General features: G+C 39.2%; 1 protein-coding gene across 1 annotated transcript in view; it reads right to left on the bottom strand.

Moving 5' to 3' along the window:
• The window catches only part of CRISPLD1 (cysteine rich secretory protein LCCL domain containing 1), a 48,511-nt gene extending 40,322 nt beyond the window's left edge, over nucleotides 1-8,189 (bottom strand). The window contains exons 1-2 of the mRNA XM_011291343.3: nucleotides 7,815-8,189; nucleotides 6,544-6,863 (exon numbers count right to left, since the gene is read on the bottom strand). Coding sequence (XP_011289645.1) covers nucleotides 6,544-6,801 — 258 coding nt within the window. The 5' untranslated portion in view covers nucleotides 6,802-6,863; nucleotides 7,815-8,189. The remainder of the gene's footprint in view (nucleotides 1-6,543; nucleotides 6,864-7,814) is intronic.
• Between the last annotated feature and the right edge of the window lie 6,350 nt (nucleotides 8,190-14,539).

Raw genomic sequence — 14,539 nt, 5'->3', positions numbered from 1 at the left:
ATATGGCATTTTTCTGGCTTTGAGTGTTCCATTCTCCTACTGAAACTACTTATCTTCTCTTTCCTTTCTAAGACCTTTGACTTGCTGCTTACATTTAGGAGGTATCTTTAATCTCCTAGAACTCCAAGGTAACTACTAAATTCTATAAAACTGGGCTGTAATGTCACTTTCTTCCTATGGGTATTGCCATTTACAATGCAACTTCTGAAAAGAAAAATACATTAATTTCAAGTGCTAATATCTTTAAAAAACAACAACTATCTATTCAAATTAAGGTTTTGTAAATTTTTAACTTCCATAGAGTAAGATACTGAAAATAAAACATAACTTTATTCTATCTAAACAATATTATTAAGATAAAGTAAAAACACTTTAGGAAAATTAAATAATCTATTTTAAATACAGAATAAAACATCTTAACTTTAAATAATTATAACATTCTTTGAACTAAGAAAGGTATTTCATGCATTTTAAGTGAATGTAGATTATACTGTATGTCAATAAAAGATGAAAACATTTACTTTTTGAAAATTACCAAGCAAGTATCAATATACAGAGAGCAAAATTACCATTTGGGGAATCAAGAGTTGTAATAAAATCTTAATTGATGTGAATTCCTCCCACTTTCAGCAAGATAAAAAATGTGTAAACATGGGCTTTTGGCCAAATGACTTATGAAGCCATCATTTCATTATCTGCATTTATTCTGAGTATATGTAGCAGGTGGAAAATAATGTAAGAAAATATGGATTTATGAGAGTAAATAGCAACTCACAAGACAAAGATCACTATTTCAGGCATGGATTCAGGCTACAGACAGAAATAGGGCAGAACCCAGACTATTAAAAAAAAAAAAGCTGATCTGTGTACATTCTGTCCTATATTAAAAATATGGCAAACTAGGTTGACTCATGTCTAGTTTCTGGGATCATGTGCTATACTGAAATATAGGAAAAAACAAGAACAATAACAACAAAACTTGACTTCCCATGTTAAACATGGCCTTAGAAAGACTCTAAGTGACAAGCTGGAACCAAGTCATTGCAACATGCACCACGGGCCAAAAGGACTGCTGGTTGTTTGGCTCAGCGAACCTCTGGTTGCCTACCAGAAGGAGAGGTATCCAGATGCATTTTGTTCTACATTTGGAAAAGTGCAATGCCAAGGTGTACCCACAGTTTCGCCCATATGTGAGGTGACAGCAAACAGGCACAGCCATCAACCCTCCCAGCAGAATGTCTTTCAACAGTTCCCTAAAAGATGTGGAAATACTTATCTTAGTGAGAGAACAGCTTATATCATTGGCCCATGTGTCCTTTTTTAGGTAAAATTTCTTGGTTGCTAAAGTACATTCTAGAGTTAGGTACACTTCGCATCACAGTGAACTATTTGGGATTTCAGTCACTCTATAATGTTTCAGAGGCTCATGTTAAAAATTTATAGCAAGAGGTAAATACCCATTTACTTGAATTTCAGAACATTTGAATATATTTATTACTATCTCAGTAGCTCTATATTACAGGATAGTCTTTAGTATACCATAAGTATTTTAAATATTGAATTATTTGAAACATTTAATCCTTCATCTCTAGTATTTCCATTTTCTATGTCACTATCTCCAGTGTTGTTGATATCCTTCCTCTCAGAACTTTTATTATTTTAATTCCTCTTTCTTGCCTGTCCTCATATTTCATACTTATCTCATATATAATCTTACCTATTCTTCTATCCATCCTGTTATTCAACACACATTTATTGAACAACCAACAATATTCAATCAGCAAATATTTACTGAGTACTTCTGTGCATCAGGCACAGGGCCATAAACATAAATAAGGACTGATGCTTACCTTCAAGGATTTTAGTCTTAGAAATCATACATGTGAACATTAACTGCAACAAAATTTTAATACTACAAACAGGTTTGAGTAAAATATTTTCGGAGCACAGAGGAGTAGGGCAGAGGAATAGGTGTACAAGAGAAAGCTTTGCAGAAGGACAACATTTGAACTTAGTCTTGAGTAAGAGATTGTCATGAGGAGATAGGATGCACAGACATTCTGGGCTCAGAAGAAATCAATGAGTAAAGAGGCACAGAAACATGAGGAAGCACAACCACCTTTAAGAACAGTGAATAGTTCAATGTGAACACAGATTCAGATATATACAAGGGAGTTGAGGGCCATGGGGCAGAATTGACAGGATGTGCCTCATTTTATACATTTATCAAGATGAACTTGAACTTGTGAGTGTCCAGAAGTTAACAGAAGTTAACAGAAGTTTTGTGCAGCTAAGTAACCACCACAGATTTGTTGGAATAAAAAGATTTAGTGACAGTGAGGAAGGTGGACTAAAGTCAAAATAAAGTAGGAACAGACTGGTAGAGTCTGTTGGGTGAGAAGGTGTGGTACCAATCTAAAGGTGAGATAATGAGCAAAGGTTAGCATGAAACGGAAGAGATGAATTCAAAAGACATTTCTGAGACAGAATCTACAGAATTTGGCAAGTAATTGTGTATTCATGTTTGCATGTATATGTTATGTTAAAGTGGGGAGAAAAAATGGGAGCATGGCAAGAGTTGGGAATGGGTTTAATCTTCTATTTTGTGGAGTATTTTGTTTTGTTGACAGAGGACTAAGCAGGTGTTAATGAGTTCCACTAATAAAGAATCCAGGAAAGGAAGTAGGATCACAGGCAAAGGTGGAGGAAAAAAGGTAAGGCAGTTCATTTTCTTTTCAGACATCTGAAGCTTGAAGTAGCTGTGGAGTAACACCACACGGAGATGACTCAGAAGGCAGAACGAAATATGTAAATGAAGCTCAAAGAGATGATGGTTAGATAGAGATATACACTATGCTATGGACTAAACACCATCAATATATGCACGGTATTTAAAGTCAAAGGAGTAAGGGGGTGCCTGGGTGGCTCAGTCAGGTAAGTGGTTAAGTCTGTGAGTCTTGATTTCAGCTCAGGTCATGGTCTCACAGTTCGTGAGTCCTGCATCAGGCTCTAGAATGACAGTGCTGAGCCTTTTTGGGATTCTCTCTCTCCCTCTCTCTCTACCTCTCCCCTGCTCACCTGTGCACTCTCCCTCTCTAAAAAAAAAAATAAATAAATAAACAAACTTAAAAAAAAGTTTTTAAGCCAAAGTAGTATAATGTCCAGCAGGAAGAGAGACAGCCAAAAGGAAAAACCTGAGAAACAAAGTTTTATGAGACCAGCAGGAAACAAGAACATGTTGATAATATAACCAGAAACGTAAAAGAACCAAATGATGAGGTTAAAACCCATGGAAAGGAAAGGCTTGAAAAGAGTATGCACAACAGTATCAAATGTCTTATCTCATTACAGCTTGTGTTTTTATTCTTTACATCAATTTTTAAAAGTTTTTTTATGTTTATTTATTTTTAAGAGAAAGAGGGGGGGAGGGGCAGAGAGAGACACAGAATCCGAAACAGGCTCCAGGCTCTGAGCTGTCAGCACAGAACCCAAGGTGGGGCCTGAACCCACAAACCATGAGATCATGACCTGAGCCAAAGTCAGATGCTCAACTGAATGAGCCACCCAGGCTCCTCTTTACATCAATTCCACTACTGAGAAAAGCAATGCCCAGAGTGGTTGCTGACTGTCAGAGCTCACATACCAGCGAGGAGCAGAGGCAAATGTGAACTTGCTGCTATCTAGGTGCACGGCTACTATTTTTCCCTTTAAAATCCATTGTCTCTTCAGCAACAGTTTAATTTGATTACCTAAAAGCTCTAGTTTTTCAATTTACCCTAAATTAAATGTGGGTAATATCTCTCTGTAAAGAGTCTAAAGAATTGTATGACTTCTTATATATGAGCTTTCAAATAGCCAATTATGGAGGCTTTCCAAGCATCACTGGTTTCTATAATCAATAATTCATCTCTGCCCTTACTGATTCTGCCACAGTTCTGTGCTTTCTTCCAACTGCTCTTCTTCCAGAAATTTCCCTGGATCTAGCATTTGTCTGTTTCTCTTCCTCTAGTTGAGATATGCCCTCCCCTCTTTGCCACAATCCGGGTCCTGACCACCTTCCAGGAACACCATAAAACCCATCTTCCCCACTGATTAACTCCCACCATTAGGAATATTCCATTATTCTGTACTCTCTTGACATTATTCACACACTAGAGCATTGAATTTTGTGTCCTTGTTTATTTAACATTTTCAAATGTGTCTACTCTTTCTCCTCAGTCTATAAGCTCTCCAAGGGCAGATGTGGCTTTCCAGAGTCTATTTTTAAACCTATTAGTTAAATGAGGATAAGAACAGCGGTAGGGATGGGATGTTAATAAAGGTGGATGTGGCTTGACTGCCATAGGTTCAAGGACAAAGAGTAGACTAAAATAGGCACCAAGTATAAGTAAGGTAACCGGCTATTCACATTTTTAATGTGATATGACATATGGCATACAAATAGACAAAGCAGTGGCACCTAGAGGGTACTGCAGATTTTACAGGAAGCAGATCTTTAAGCCAAACTTTAATTTTGCTTTCTCAGAATAAATACACTTTAAATAAGTATTTGAATAAATTATATTCTCACAAAGTTGATCAAATGTGTACTTATACTGCTATGTACTACATAAGTCAACAACATTTCAAATAAAGTAGTATTGTTCTTTTAAACTTCCCTTAAATGTGTATTCTAGAAAATGTTTTCCAGTATTACAGTTGGACAATGAAGTCCTCTGCAGCCCGTTAATGGCCAAGACACAGTTCCAGTGCTAACAGTATCTAAGGGCAACACAACATAAACCCTGGCTGGTTTCTACATCTGCATTTCAAGGATAGGATGAAACCAGCGAAACTAAAAAGAAACTCACAGAAACAGCCCAGACTAGACATCATACAATAGGTAGTTATTTTTTTTGGAAGTCCGACATGAAAACGAATTACAGAACTGTTCTTTCATTATTTCCATATAACTTAAAACACACACAAATATTTTCAGGTTTCTTTTTGGGGGTTTGAACTCCCAAGTTCTTCCTTATTTTAAATACAAAGCAATGGAATACCTATGCACATGGAATAAGCATATGGCGGCCTCCTTGGAAAGGCTCCATAATTGGCTCTTTCTGTTTGAAAGCTCACAAATGAAGAAGTCCTAGAATTTTTCACTTTGGACAAACAGTTTAAAATACACAAAAAGCAGACATGTGAGACATTACCATGTCATATCCTACACAGATTTTTTGCAAAGAGCTAATGACTTTTCTTAGGAACTTTACTGCAACAGTATGGGGAGACATAACATTAGCTATATGTCATACTAACACTTACTGAGATCTTGCAATATGCCTGATAATGAGCTAAACTTTACATAGGTTATCTTGTCAATCCTTACAACCCTCTGAGGTGAGTACGCATGCTGGACATGAGAAAACTGAAGTAGAGAGAAATTAAGTTGCCCTAAGTCACACAGCTAGTGACTATAAGTGCCAGACTTTAAACCCAGACCACCTGATTGTCAGGTCCTGATTCTTAACCTCTAATGAGTGCTCTTGAGTGCTACCTACTTTCTTCAGGGTAAATTTTTTTTTTCTGGCAAAAGTTAAAATAATATAATGCTATATTTTGTAATGGGTAATGTGAACTTAGAACTTCTATCATGAAAGCTGCCTAAATAGGAAATACCCCTCAACACTATTGTGAATGCAGAAAGAAGAAAAACTAGAACACTTTAAAATTAACTGCACCCTACATAAGCATTGCCATCACCAATGATTATTATCAATTTTTGCTAGTACCTTCCTAATTTTAGTATAATAAATATTTGAAAAGTTTTCTAAATATTTCAGGCATAGAGTATTACACTAATGAGTTATATACTAATAGCTTTTTAAAAGTAAGTTTGATTCCCAAACTTGGTACTTAATTCTAAAAATTAATATGAGGTTTTTAGGATAAGTCACTTATTTTTTTTAATTCTTTGTCCAGGCTTGTTTTCACTTGTCAAAGTGCAAAGTGCATAAATAAATCCAGAAGAAGAAAAAAAGTCATTGCCAAAGCACACATAACATAAAGCAACCACAGAAATATACCCTTCACAATGTTATTTACATATTGGTAAGAAGCATGGACCCTTTGGAAAGTTATCGACAATCTAGAAAACTGCTTCAGATTATTCTTCCTTGATTTTTCAGATCCACCATCCATAAGAAAGTTCCATCAGTTAGGAATTAGGAAGTAATCGTTCTACTAACTCACTTAAAAGCAAATGCATCAGCTGTTCAGGATCGCCAGTATAGGAATCTTCCTAGTAAGAGTAGAATGTGAAGCTTTTAGTAGAAACATTGCATCTAAAGGTATTTAAGTCTACTCCGAAATTCAAAGCACTCTTAGAATAAAAGGACTCTAGTAAAAGAACATGCAGAGGAATATACTCCCAAAGAAAAATTTTAATTTCATACAAGACAAATGGTAAAGATTAAATAATAGCATGAGGTAATTTAACCAGGAAGACTGAAAGCATTAATGAACATTTTTTTGTACATACCATTTGAAAAATTTCCTTACCATATACTGCATATTAGATGCTGTTGGATACACCTGACTTCGTAATTTATTATGAAGGTCCAAGATACTCTGCATGTCATTGTCTGTGATGGCCCTTTTCCCTCTTTGCTTGGCCATCCACCACTCACCATCCTCATCCATGTACTTTTCCAAAAGTTTCTCCAATAAAGTAGCATTAGGAACTACCATGGCTGGAATTGCTCTAGCCATGAATAGCACTGTGGTTACTCTGAGCCACTCCTGCGCGGTACACTTCATAATGAATGATCTCAGGATTTCCCCGGGAAAATCTCCAAGACAGGCTCTTCCACTCCTTTTGGCTATAACGACATGCAGTGTGATTAAGGTGAAAATCTAGGCAGATATTAATTTTCTAATAACAAAAGTAAAGTAACAGTAACAAAGGCCAATTTGATTTGTTTATATAATCCCAACAAATGGCCACGCACTTTTTGAAATAACTTATCTCCAATCCATTTTTCCTCCAGAGGATTTTTCACAATGCATTGTTTCCACAAAACAGACAACTATAATTACCAAAATAACATGGACGAGGACAAAACAAATGGCAAAAAAAAAAGAGTCAACCCTTCAAATTAATTTCTGAATTGAAAAGCTTAAAAGGGCTATGTATGTGTTAAATACAGCCTGCAAAGCATATTATCTATTTACAGTGTTTTCTGTAAATACCTCCGTTGTAAGGTATTATTTTCGACCAGTGTCCTATCTCTAGTTCGCAGATACTCGGAATGTCCATCACATTCTGGAATTGTGGTGAATGTTTTAAAGAAGTACAAAATGTCATCCACACATGTATCCACGGGCACATCTAGAGGGCCCACGGAACTAATAGGAAATAATGGTCTGGGAGGAAGTCTCCTCTTACCAGGCGCAGGGCAAGAAGAATTCAATCATTATTTCCTGGAAAGTGTGCGCCCAACCTGTGGCCTGCACCCGAAAAAGCCAACAGTTCATCAGCAACTTCAGCTTTTCCTCCCACACGCCGCAGGCGCACATTCTTCACTTAACCCAAACGGAAAGCGCGCAACAGAAGGAGGAGGTGAAGCCCACAAAGTCACTTGCAAGAACAAGCTCCCGCAAATCTCATCGCTGCAGCTTTCCAAGTAGCCCACCCACATTCCGTGTCCGCCCATTCTCTACAAGCTGGCTTTTTTTTTTTTTTTTTTTTAAACTGGAGGTTTAGAAGAAAAAGGTAGATAGGAAAGGGTGGAGCCTGACGACTCCGCAAAGCGTTTTAGAAATGCCTTTACCTCTCCAGCGTGAAGTTCCCTACGAGAGCGGAGCCCAACACGACGGCCGGCCTCCCGCAGCCGCCCCAGCCTGCGCACACGACTGCACACACACAGCCGGGTCGGGAAGGACCCGCGCGGCGCGTCCGAGGACGACGAGGGCGCTGACTGCGGTGGACTCGAGCCTGGGCCTCCGCGGTTCCGTCAGGACCTGGAGCAGGCGAAGCGCTCCGAAGTTAGAGCTCGAAATTGGGGCTGAAAGGGAGCCGCCCGGTTAGCTAGCCGGGGTGGGCGCCCGGGCTTCTCCGAGCGTTCTCCGCTAGAGCAAGGGGCGGAGACAGGAGCGGGGCTGGGAGGCGAAGGCTGGCGGCGACCTAGCGCTCCCACCCGTTGCTGCCGCGGTGCGCAGAGCCAGGCGCCGGGCGCTTCCGCCGCTCCCGCGAGCTCCCGGGCATTTATTGCGGTCCCTGCGCGCGCACGTGACGTGAGCGCCCCTCCTCGCCCACCCCCACCTCTACTCAGCCTGGCCCGCTGCCCGCTGTGGAGCATGGAGCAGCCGCGCTGTTTCCCCCCCGGCCCGGCGAAGCCTGGACGCTTGGCCTTTGTGGGCGTGCTTTGGGATTCAGAGGCCCGGAGTACAGGTCTGGACCCTGGCGGGGGGACGTATGCAAGGAGGGCCCCCACTCCTCCCGCTCCTCACAGCTCCTCTGCTTTCGGAGGCCTTCTTCCTAGTTCCTTCCAGAGATGCTAAAATGGCTTTAACTACCCTTACAGAGAAGGGGGCGCTCCAGAGAGCATGCAGAGGGAGCAGGGATGGGTTAACACCTTAGACCCTAGAGATGCAGAAGAGGTACTGGGGAGAAGGGGATGGGGAAAGAAAGGCTTTTTCTTTTATTTTCTCCAGGAGATCACTTCTGTTTTCCAGGACCCAGTTCTAGAATTGAGATGTTCTTTTTGGCTCCATTAAACTCTTATGATGACCAGATGGGGAAGGGGTTTCATAGAACGATGTTGTGAGCTGCCACTTGCCTGACAGTTGAGAGTCCCACTTCGTCATCCATAAGATATGGGACATTCATTTCCCAAAGTGACCAGAAGAAAAGGTGACCAGTGTTTTGTTTTTGTTTTTGTTTTTCTTTTCTAGGAATGTAGATATTTTTGGCGTTGACATATAAAGGGCACCCTCAATTAATTTGTCAATGCTATACTAACAGGAATTAAAAACCCAGCTCTAGAACTGATAGGGAAATGAGTGTCAGTTTCCCCGTTGTCCGTGTTATTATCTGGAGTACTAAAATTACTAACTTTAAATTCACGGAAACTCATCCTACTGAATGTGGTGCTCCTTCTACAGGAAGGGTTTTTTTATTAAGAAGCATTTGTTTAATTCATTTACCTTTGCTTTCCTTCTATAGTGAACCATGATTTTAATTCTTTACTTCTAAATGCTACAGTATATAGCATATGATCAAAAGAAGTAAAACATTTGACAGTAACTACCAAATCATCCCAAGCTGCTACCTGTCTCCTTCTACCATATAATTACACTTTATCAAACCTAAAAACTGAGATTTAAGCTTCTTGTTGAGTATGAGACCTTGCTTCTTCTCACAGTAAAGAACAGGGAAGCATCACCTATCGAGGGCACAGAAGGTGAAAGATTTTGGTGCACATATGACTTTCATAGAAGGTGTAATTTTGCAACTTCATAGCAGTTTAAGCCCAAAAGGCTTGATTTATACTTTCCAAAATTATTTATAACTCTTCTGCGGAGGGTTCAGAAAACTGGCTTTCTCTCCTGGAAACTACAGTTTTAATGTGGTATTGAAAAGTATATGGAGTAGCAAATAAAAAATCTTAAAAGTGAGGCGCCTGGGTGGGTCAGTAGGTTAAACGCCCAACTCTTGATTCTGTCTCAGGTGGTAATCCCACGGTTTGTGGGATCAAGCTGCATGGGACTCTTGGGATCAAGCCGCATGGGACTCTTGTGCTGACAGCATGGAGCCTGTTTGGGATATTCTCTCACCCTCTCCCCTCTTCCTCCCCTCTTCCTTCTTGCTCTCTCTGTCTCAAAAAATAAATAAACTTAAAAAAAATAAAAATAAATAAAAATTTAAAAATCTTTTTTTTAATTTTTTTTTCAACGTTTTTATTTATTTTTCGGACAGAGAGAGACAGAGCATGAACGGGGGAGGGGCAGAGAGAGAGGGAGACACAGAATTGGAAACAGGCTCCAGGCTCTGAGCCATCAGCCCAGAGCCTGACGCGGGGCTCGAACTCCCGGACTGGGAGATCGTGACCTGGCTGAAGTCGGACGCTCAACCGACTGCGCCACCCAGGCGCCCCAAAACTTTAAAAATCTTAACAGTAATAGCATTAGTTGAAATTTTTTTAAATGCTTATTTATTTATTTTGAGAGAGAGAGAGAGAGAGAGAAAACACAAGAGACAGTGGGAGAGGGGTAGAGAAAGAGGGAGACAGAGAATCTGAAGCAGGCTCCACACTGTCAGCACAGAGCCCGATGCTGGGCTTGATCTCATGAATCATGAGATCATGACCTGAGTCAGATATCAAGTGTCAGACTCTTAACCAAAAGAGCTTCCCAGGAGCCCCATTACATTTTTAAAAAAAGTAATTACTATTTTTAAAGTGAATTTAAATTGGGAAGAAGGGAGTTAAGATGGTAAGGACTTGAAGTTAAATGCATTTATATTTGAATGTTTCCATTATAAACCTTTCCACACAATATACAAATCATATACCTAAAGGCTTACATTAAAGAAAATTAGATTTGGTTTTAAGGTTTTAATTCCAAACTCACCAGACAAGGATAAAAAAGCTTGTATCCTTTGGCTCAGCATTTAAATTGGCTTCCAATTTGGTGCTGCCGGTCATATTTTTATGTAAAAGAATGATTCAAACATTCATTGTATTAAATATTAACATTTTGATAATACATCTGGTCATATATGATTTAATGTATGTGCTGCAAATATTTTGAATAGCAAAATGAAACACAGTATTCTTGAATACTTAAAGATGATCACTTCACATTTTTATTTGTTGTTAAGAAATCTACATGCAGGGAGAGTGAACATCTCAGCACTGAGTGCATGTAAAAATGACACATTGGTTTGTGGCTAAGGATGTTCCTTGGAAAGCCGTGTTTGTCTTTACGATTTCTACTGTCTTGTGGCAGACACTGTTGATTGCCTAACCGACAACCAGCCTTCCACCCCTTTTTTCCAAGCCTCTGGTATACTGGGGGTGGTCACCCTTTCACATGCTGTCAAACTGGCATCCTTAGGAGGTGAATGTTGATTAGTCAAAGCCAATCAACACAATGTATCCCTGCTAGGAGTGATTGATTTAGCATGGATTTACAGGCAACAGTGGCTACTGAAAGGATGGAGGAAATCTGCTTAAGTATGAGGAAGAGGGCTGGCAAGGTTTTCTTTTGTGATAAAAAGAGATGCGGAAAGAGAAAATGCCCCTGCAGGTGCTGATAAGTTTGTGAAATTTAAAGATGCAGCAGTTCTTGTACAAAGAAGACAGGCAAGCCTGAGAGCAGAGAATTACCAACATGGCAGAATGGAAAGACAGATGTGTCTGAGTCTCTCTGCCATTGACCTGTCGTTGAACACCTAGCCTCCATGTTTCTGCCTGCAAGAGATATTAAATGTATTGTTTAGGCCATGTTGACTTGGGTATTCAAATACTTGCAGCTCAAAGTATTCAAACAGACATATTCTACAAAGAAGATACTTTCCTCTGGCAATGTCACTTTCTCCATGCTGCTATCATTTTATACTAATGTGCATACTTAGGTGCTGTCTTTAAATATATTTGTATGTGTTTTTCTATCCCTGCACTTCCAAAAGTAGGAACAGGCATACCTCAGAGATTTTGTGGTTTAATTTCCAAACCATTGCAATAAAGTAAATATCATAATAAAGCAAGTCAAATGATTTTTTTTAAATTTCCCAGTGGATATGAAAGTTAGGTCTTATACTATAGTGTAGTCTATTAAGTGTGCAATAGCATTATGTCTAAAGAAACAATGTATATGCCTTAATTAAAAAGTATTTCTAAAAAATGATAACCACCATCTGAGCTTTTAGTGAGGCATAATTTATTTTATTTTATTTTATTTTTTTGCTGGTAGAGGGTCTTGCCTCAGTGTTGATGGCTGCTGACACATCAGGGTGCTGGTTGCTAAAGGTTGGGTGGCTGTGGCAGTTTCTTAATTTGCCACATTGACTCTTTCATGAATGATTTCTCTGTAGCATGTGACGCTATTTGATAGCATCTGACCCACAGAACTTCTTGCAAAATTGGAGCCAATCCTTTCAAATTCTGCTGCTGCTTTATCAACTAAGTTTGTGTAACATTCTAAATCCTTTATTGTCCTTAAAAAAATTTGCATAGCATCGTCACCAGGAGTGGATTCCATCTCAAGAAACCACTTCCTTTGCTCATCCATGACATGCAACTCCTCATCCATTCAAGTGTTAACATGAGAGGGCAGCAATTCAACCACATCTTCAGGTCCCACTTCTAATTCTAGTTCTCTTGCTATTTCCACCACATCTGCAGTTACTTCCTCCACTGAAGTCTTGAACCCCTCAAAGTCATCCATGAGGATTGGAATTCACTTCTTCCAAACTCCTATTGATGTTGATATTTCGACCTTTCCCCATGAATTACACGTGTTCCTAATGGCATCTAGAATGGTGAAAACTTTCCAAAGGTTTTCAATTTACTTTGCCCAATTCCATCAGAGGAATCATTATCTATGGCAGCTATACCCTTATGAAATGTATTTTTTAAATAATAAGATTTGAAAGTCAAAATTACTCCTTGAGCCATAGACCCAGGAATGGATGTTGTGTTAGCAGACATGAAAACGTTAATCTCATTGTACATCTCCACCAGAGTTCTTGGGTGACTAGATGCCTGTCAATTAACAGTGATATTTTGTAAGGAATCTTTTTTTCTGAGCAATAGGTCATAACAGTGGGCTAAAGATGTTCAGTAAACCATGTTGTAAACAGATGTGCTACCATTCAGGCATTGCTGCATTGGCTTCCAATCCAAGAGAGTAGATTTAGTGTAATTCTTAAGAGCCCTAGGATTTTCAGAATGATAAATGAGCAAAGGCTCTGACTTAAAGTCATCAGTTGCATTAACCCCTGACAAGAGGGTTACCCTGTCCTTTGACATATTGAAGTCAGGCATTGACGTCTCCTCTCTTACTATGACAGTCCTAGAAGGCATCTTTCTACTAGAAGGCTGATTTATCTATGTTGAAAATCTGATGTTTAGTGTCACCACCCTCATTAATTAACTTAGCTGGATCTCCTGGATAACTTGCTGCAGCTTCTACATCAACACTTGCTGCAGCTTCTACATCAACACTTGCTGCTTCACCTTGCACTTTGATGTTATGGAGACAGCTTCTTCTATAAACCGCATAAACCAATCTCTTCTAGCTTCAAAATTTTCTTCTGAAGCTTTCTTACCTCTCTCAGCATTCAGAATTTAAGAGAGTAGAGGCCTTGCTCAAAATGAGGCTTATGCCTATCAGAGAATTGTGGCTTATTTGATCCCCTATACAGACCATTAATACATTTTCCATATCAGCAAGAGAGCTGTTTGCTTTCAAATCATTCATGTGTTCACTGGAGCAGCACGTTTAATTTTCTTCAGGAACATTTCTTTCGTATTCACAACTTGGCTAACTGACACAAGAGGCCTAGATTTCAGCCTATCTCTGTTTTGGGCATAAAAACAGCTTAATAAGCTTAATGATTTCTAGTCTTTTATTTAAAGTGAGAGATGATGATTCTTCCTTTCACTTGAACACTTAAAGGCCATTATGAGGTTATTAATTAGCCTACTTTTCACATTGTTGTGTCTCACAAACTAAGGAGGCCCAATAAGGGGGTAAGAGACCAAACAATGGCTGGTTAGTGGAGCAGTCAGAACACACAACATATATTAATTTCACAGTCTTATATGGACATGATTCATAGCACCCTAAAAATTACAGTAGTAACATCAAAGATCACTGGTATCAGATCATCATAACAAATACAGTAACAATGAAATAGCTTGAAATGTTTTGAGAGTTACCAAAATGTGACACAGAGACAAGAAGTGAGCAAAGGCTTTGGAAAAATGGCACAATAGCACTGCTTGACAGGATTGCCACAAAATTTAAATTCGTAAAAAATGTACTATCTGTAAAGTGCAATAAAATGAAGCACAGTAAAATGAGGTATGTCTGTATACATTCATCTGTGTACATATTCATCTGTGGGCATTTCATCCGCCATATGGTTTCATGACCCTCAAATGTGAATCTCAAGCTAAAGCACTGGCTATTCTGTTAGGACAACATTGATAAACCTATCATCCAGTAGGCAAAAATAAGAATAGAATTCCTGCCTTGTTTTAAGAGGTGGAATCAGGGTAGTGCAATGTTTTGTTTTTTGTTGTTGTTTTGTTTTGTTTTTTGAGAGAGAGAGAGAGAGAACAAGAGGGGGCAGAGAGAGAGGAAGGCACAGAATCTGAAGCAGGCTTCAGGCTCTAAGCTGTCAGCACAGAGCCCGACGCGGGTCTCGAACACTTGAACCGCGAGATCATGACCTGAACTGAAGTTGGACGCTTAACGGACTGAGCCACCCAGGTGCCCCAGGGTAGTGCAATGTTTTAATATTTTAAAGAATGAGATTTTAAATTAA

Source organism: Felis catus, chromosome F2 (assembly GCF_018350175.1).
Source record: "Felis catus isolate Fca126 chromosome F2, F.catus_Fca126_mat1.0, whole genome shotgun sequence".
In the NCBI taxonomy this organism is placed as follows: domain Eukaryota; kingdom Metazoa; phylum Chordata; class Mammalia; order Carnivora; family Felidae; genus Felis; species Felis catus.
This window is presented reverse-complemented; position numbering and strand designations above follow the sequence as displayed.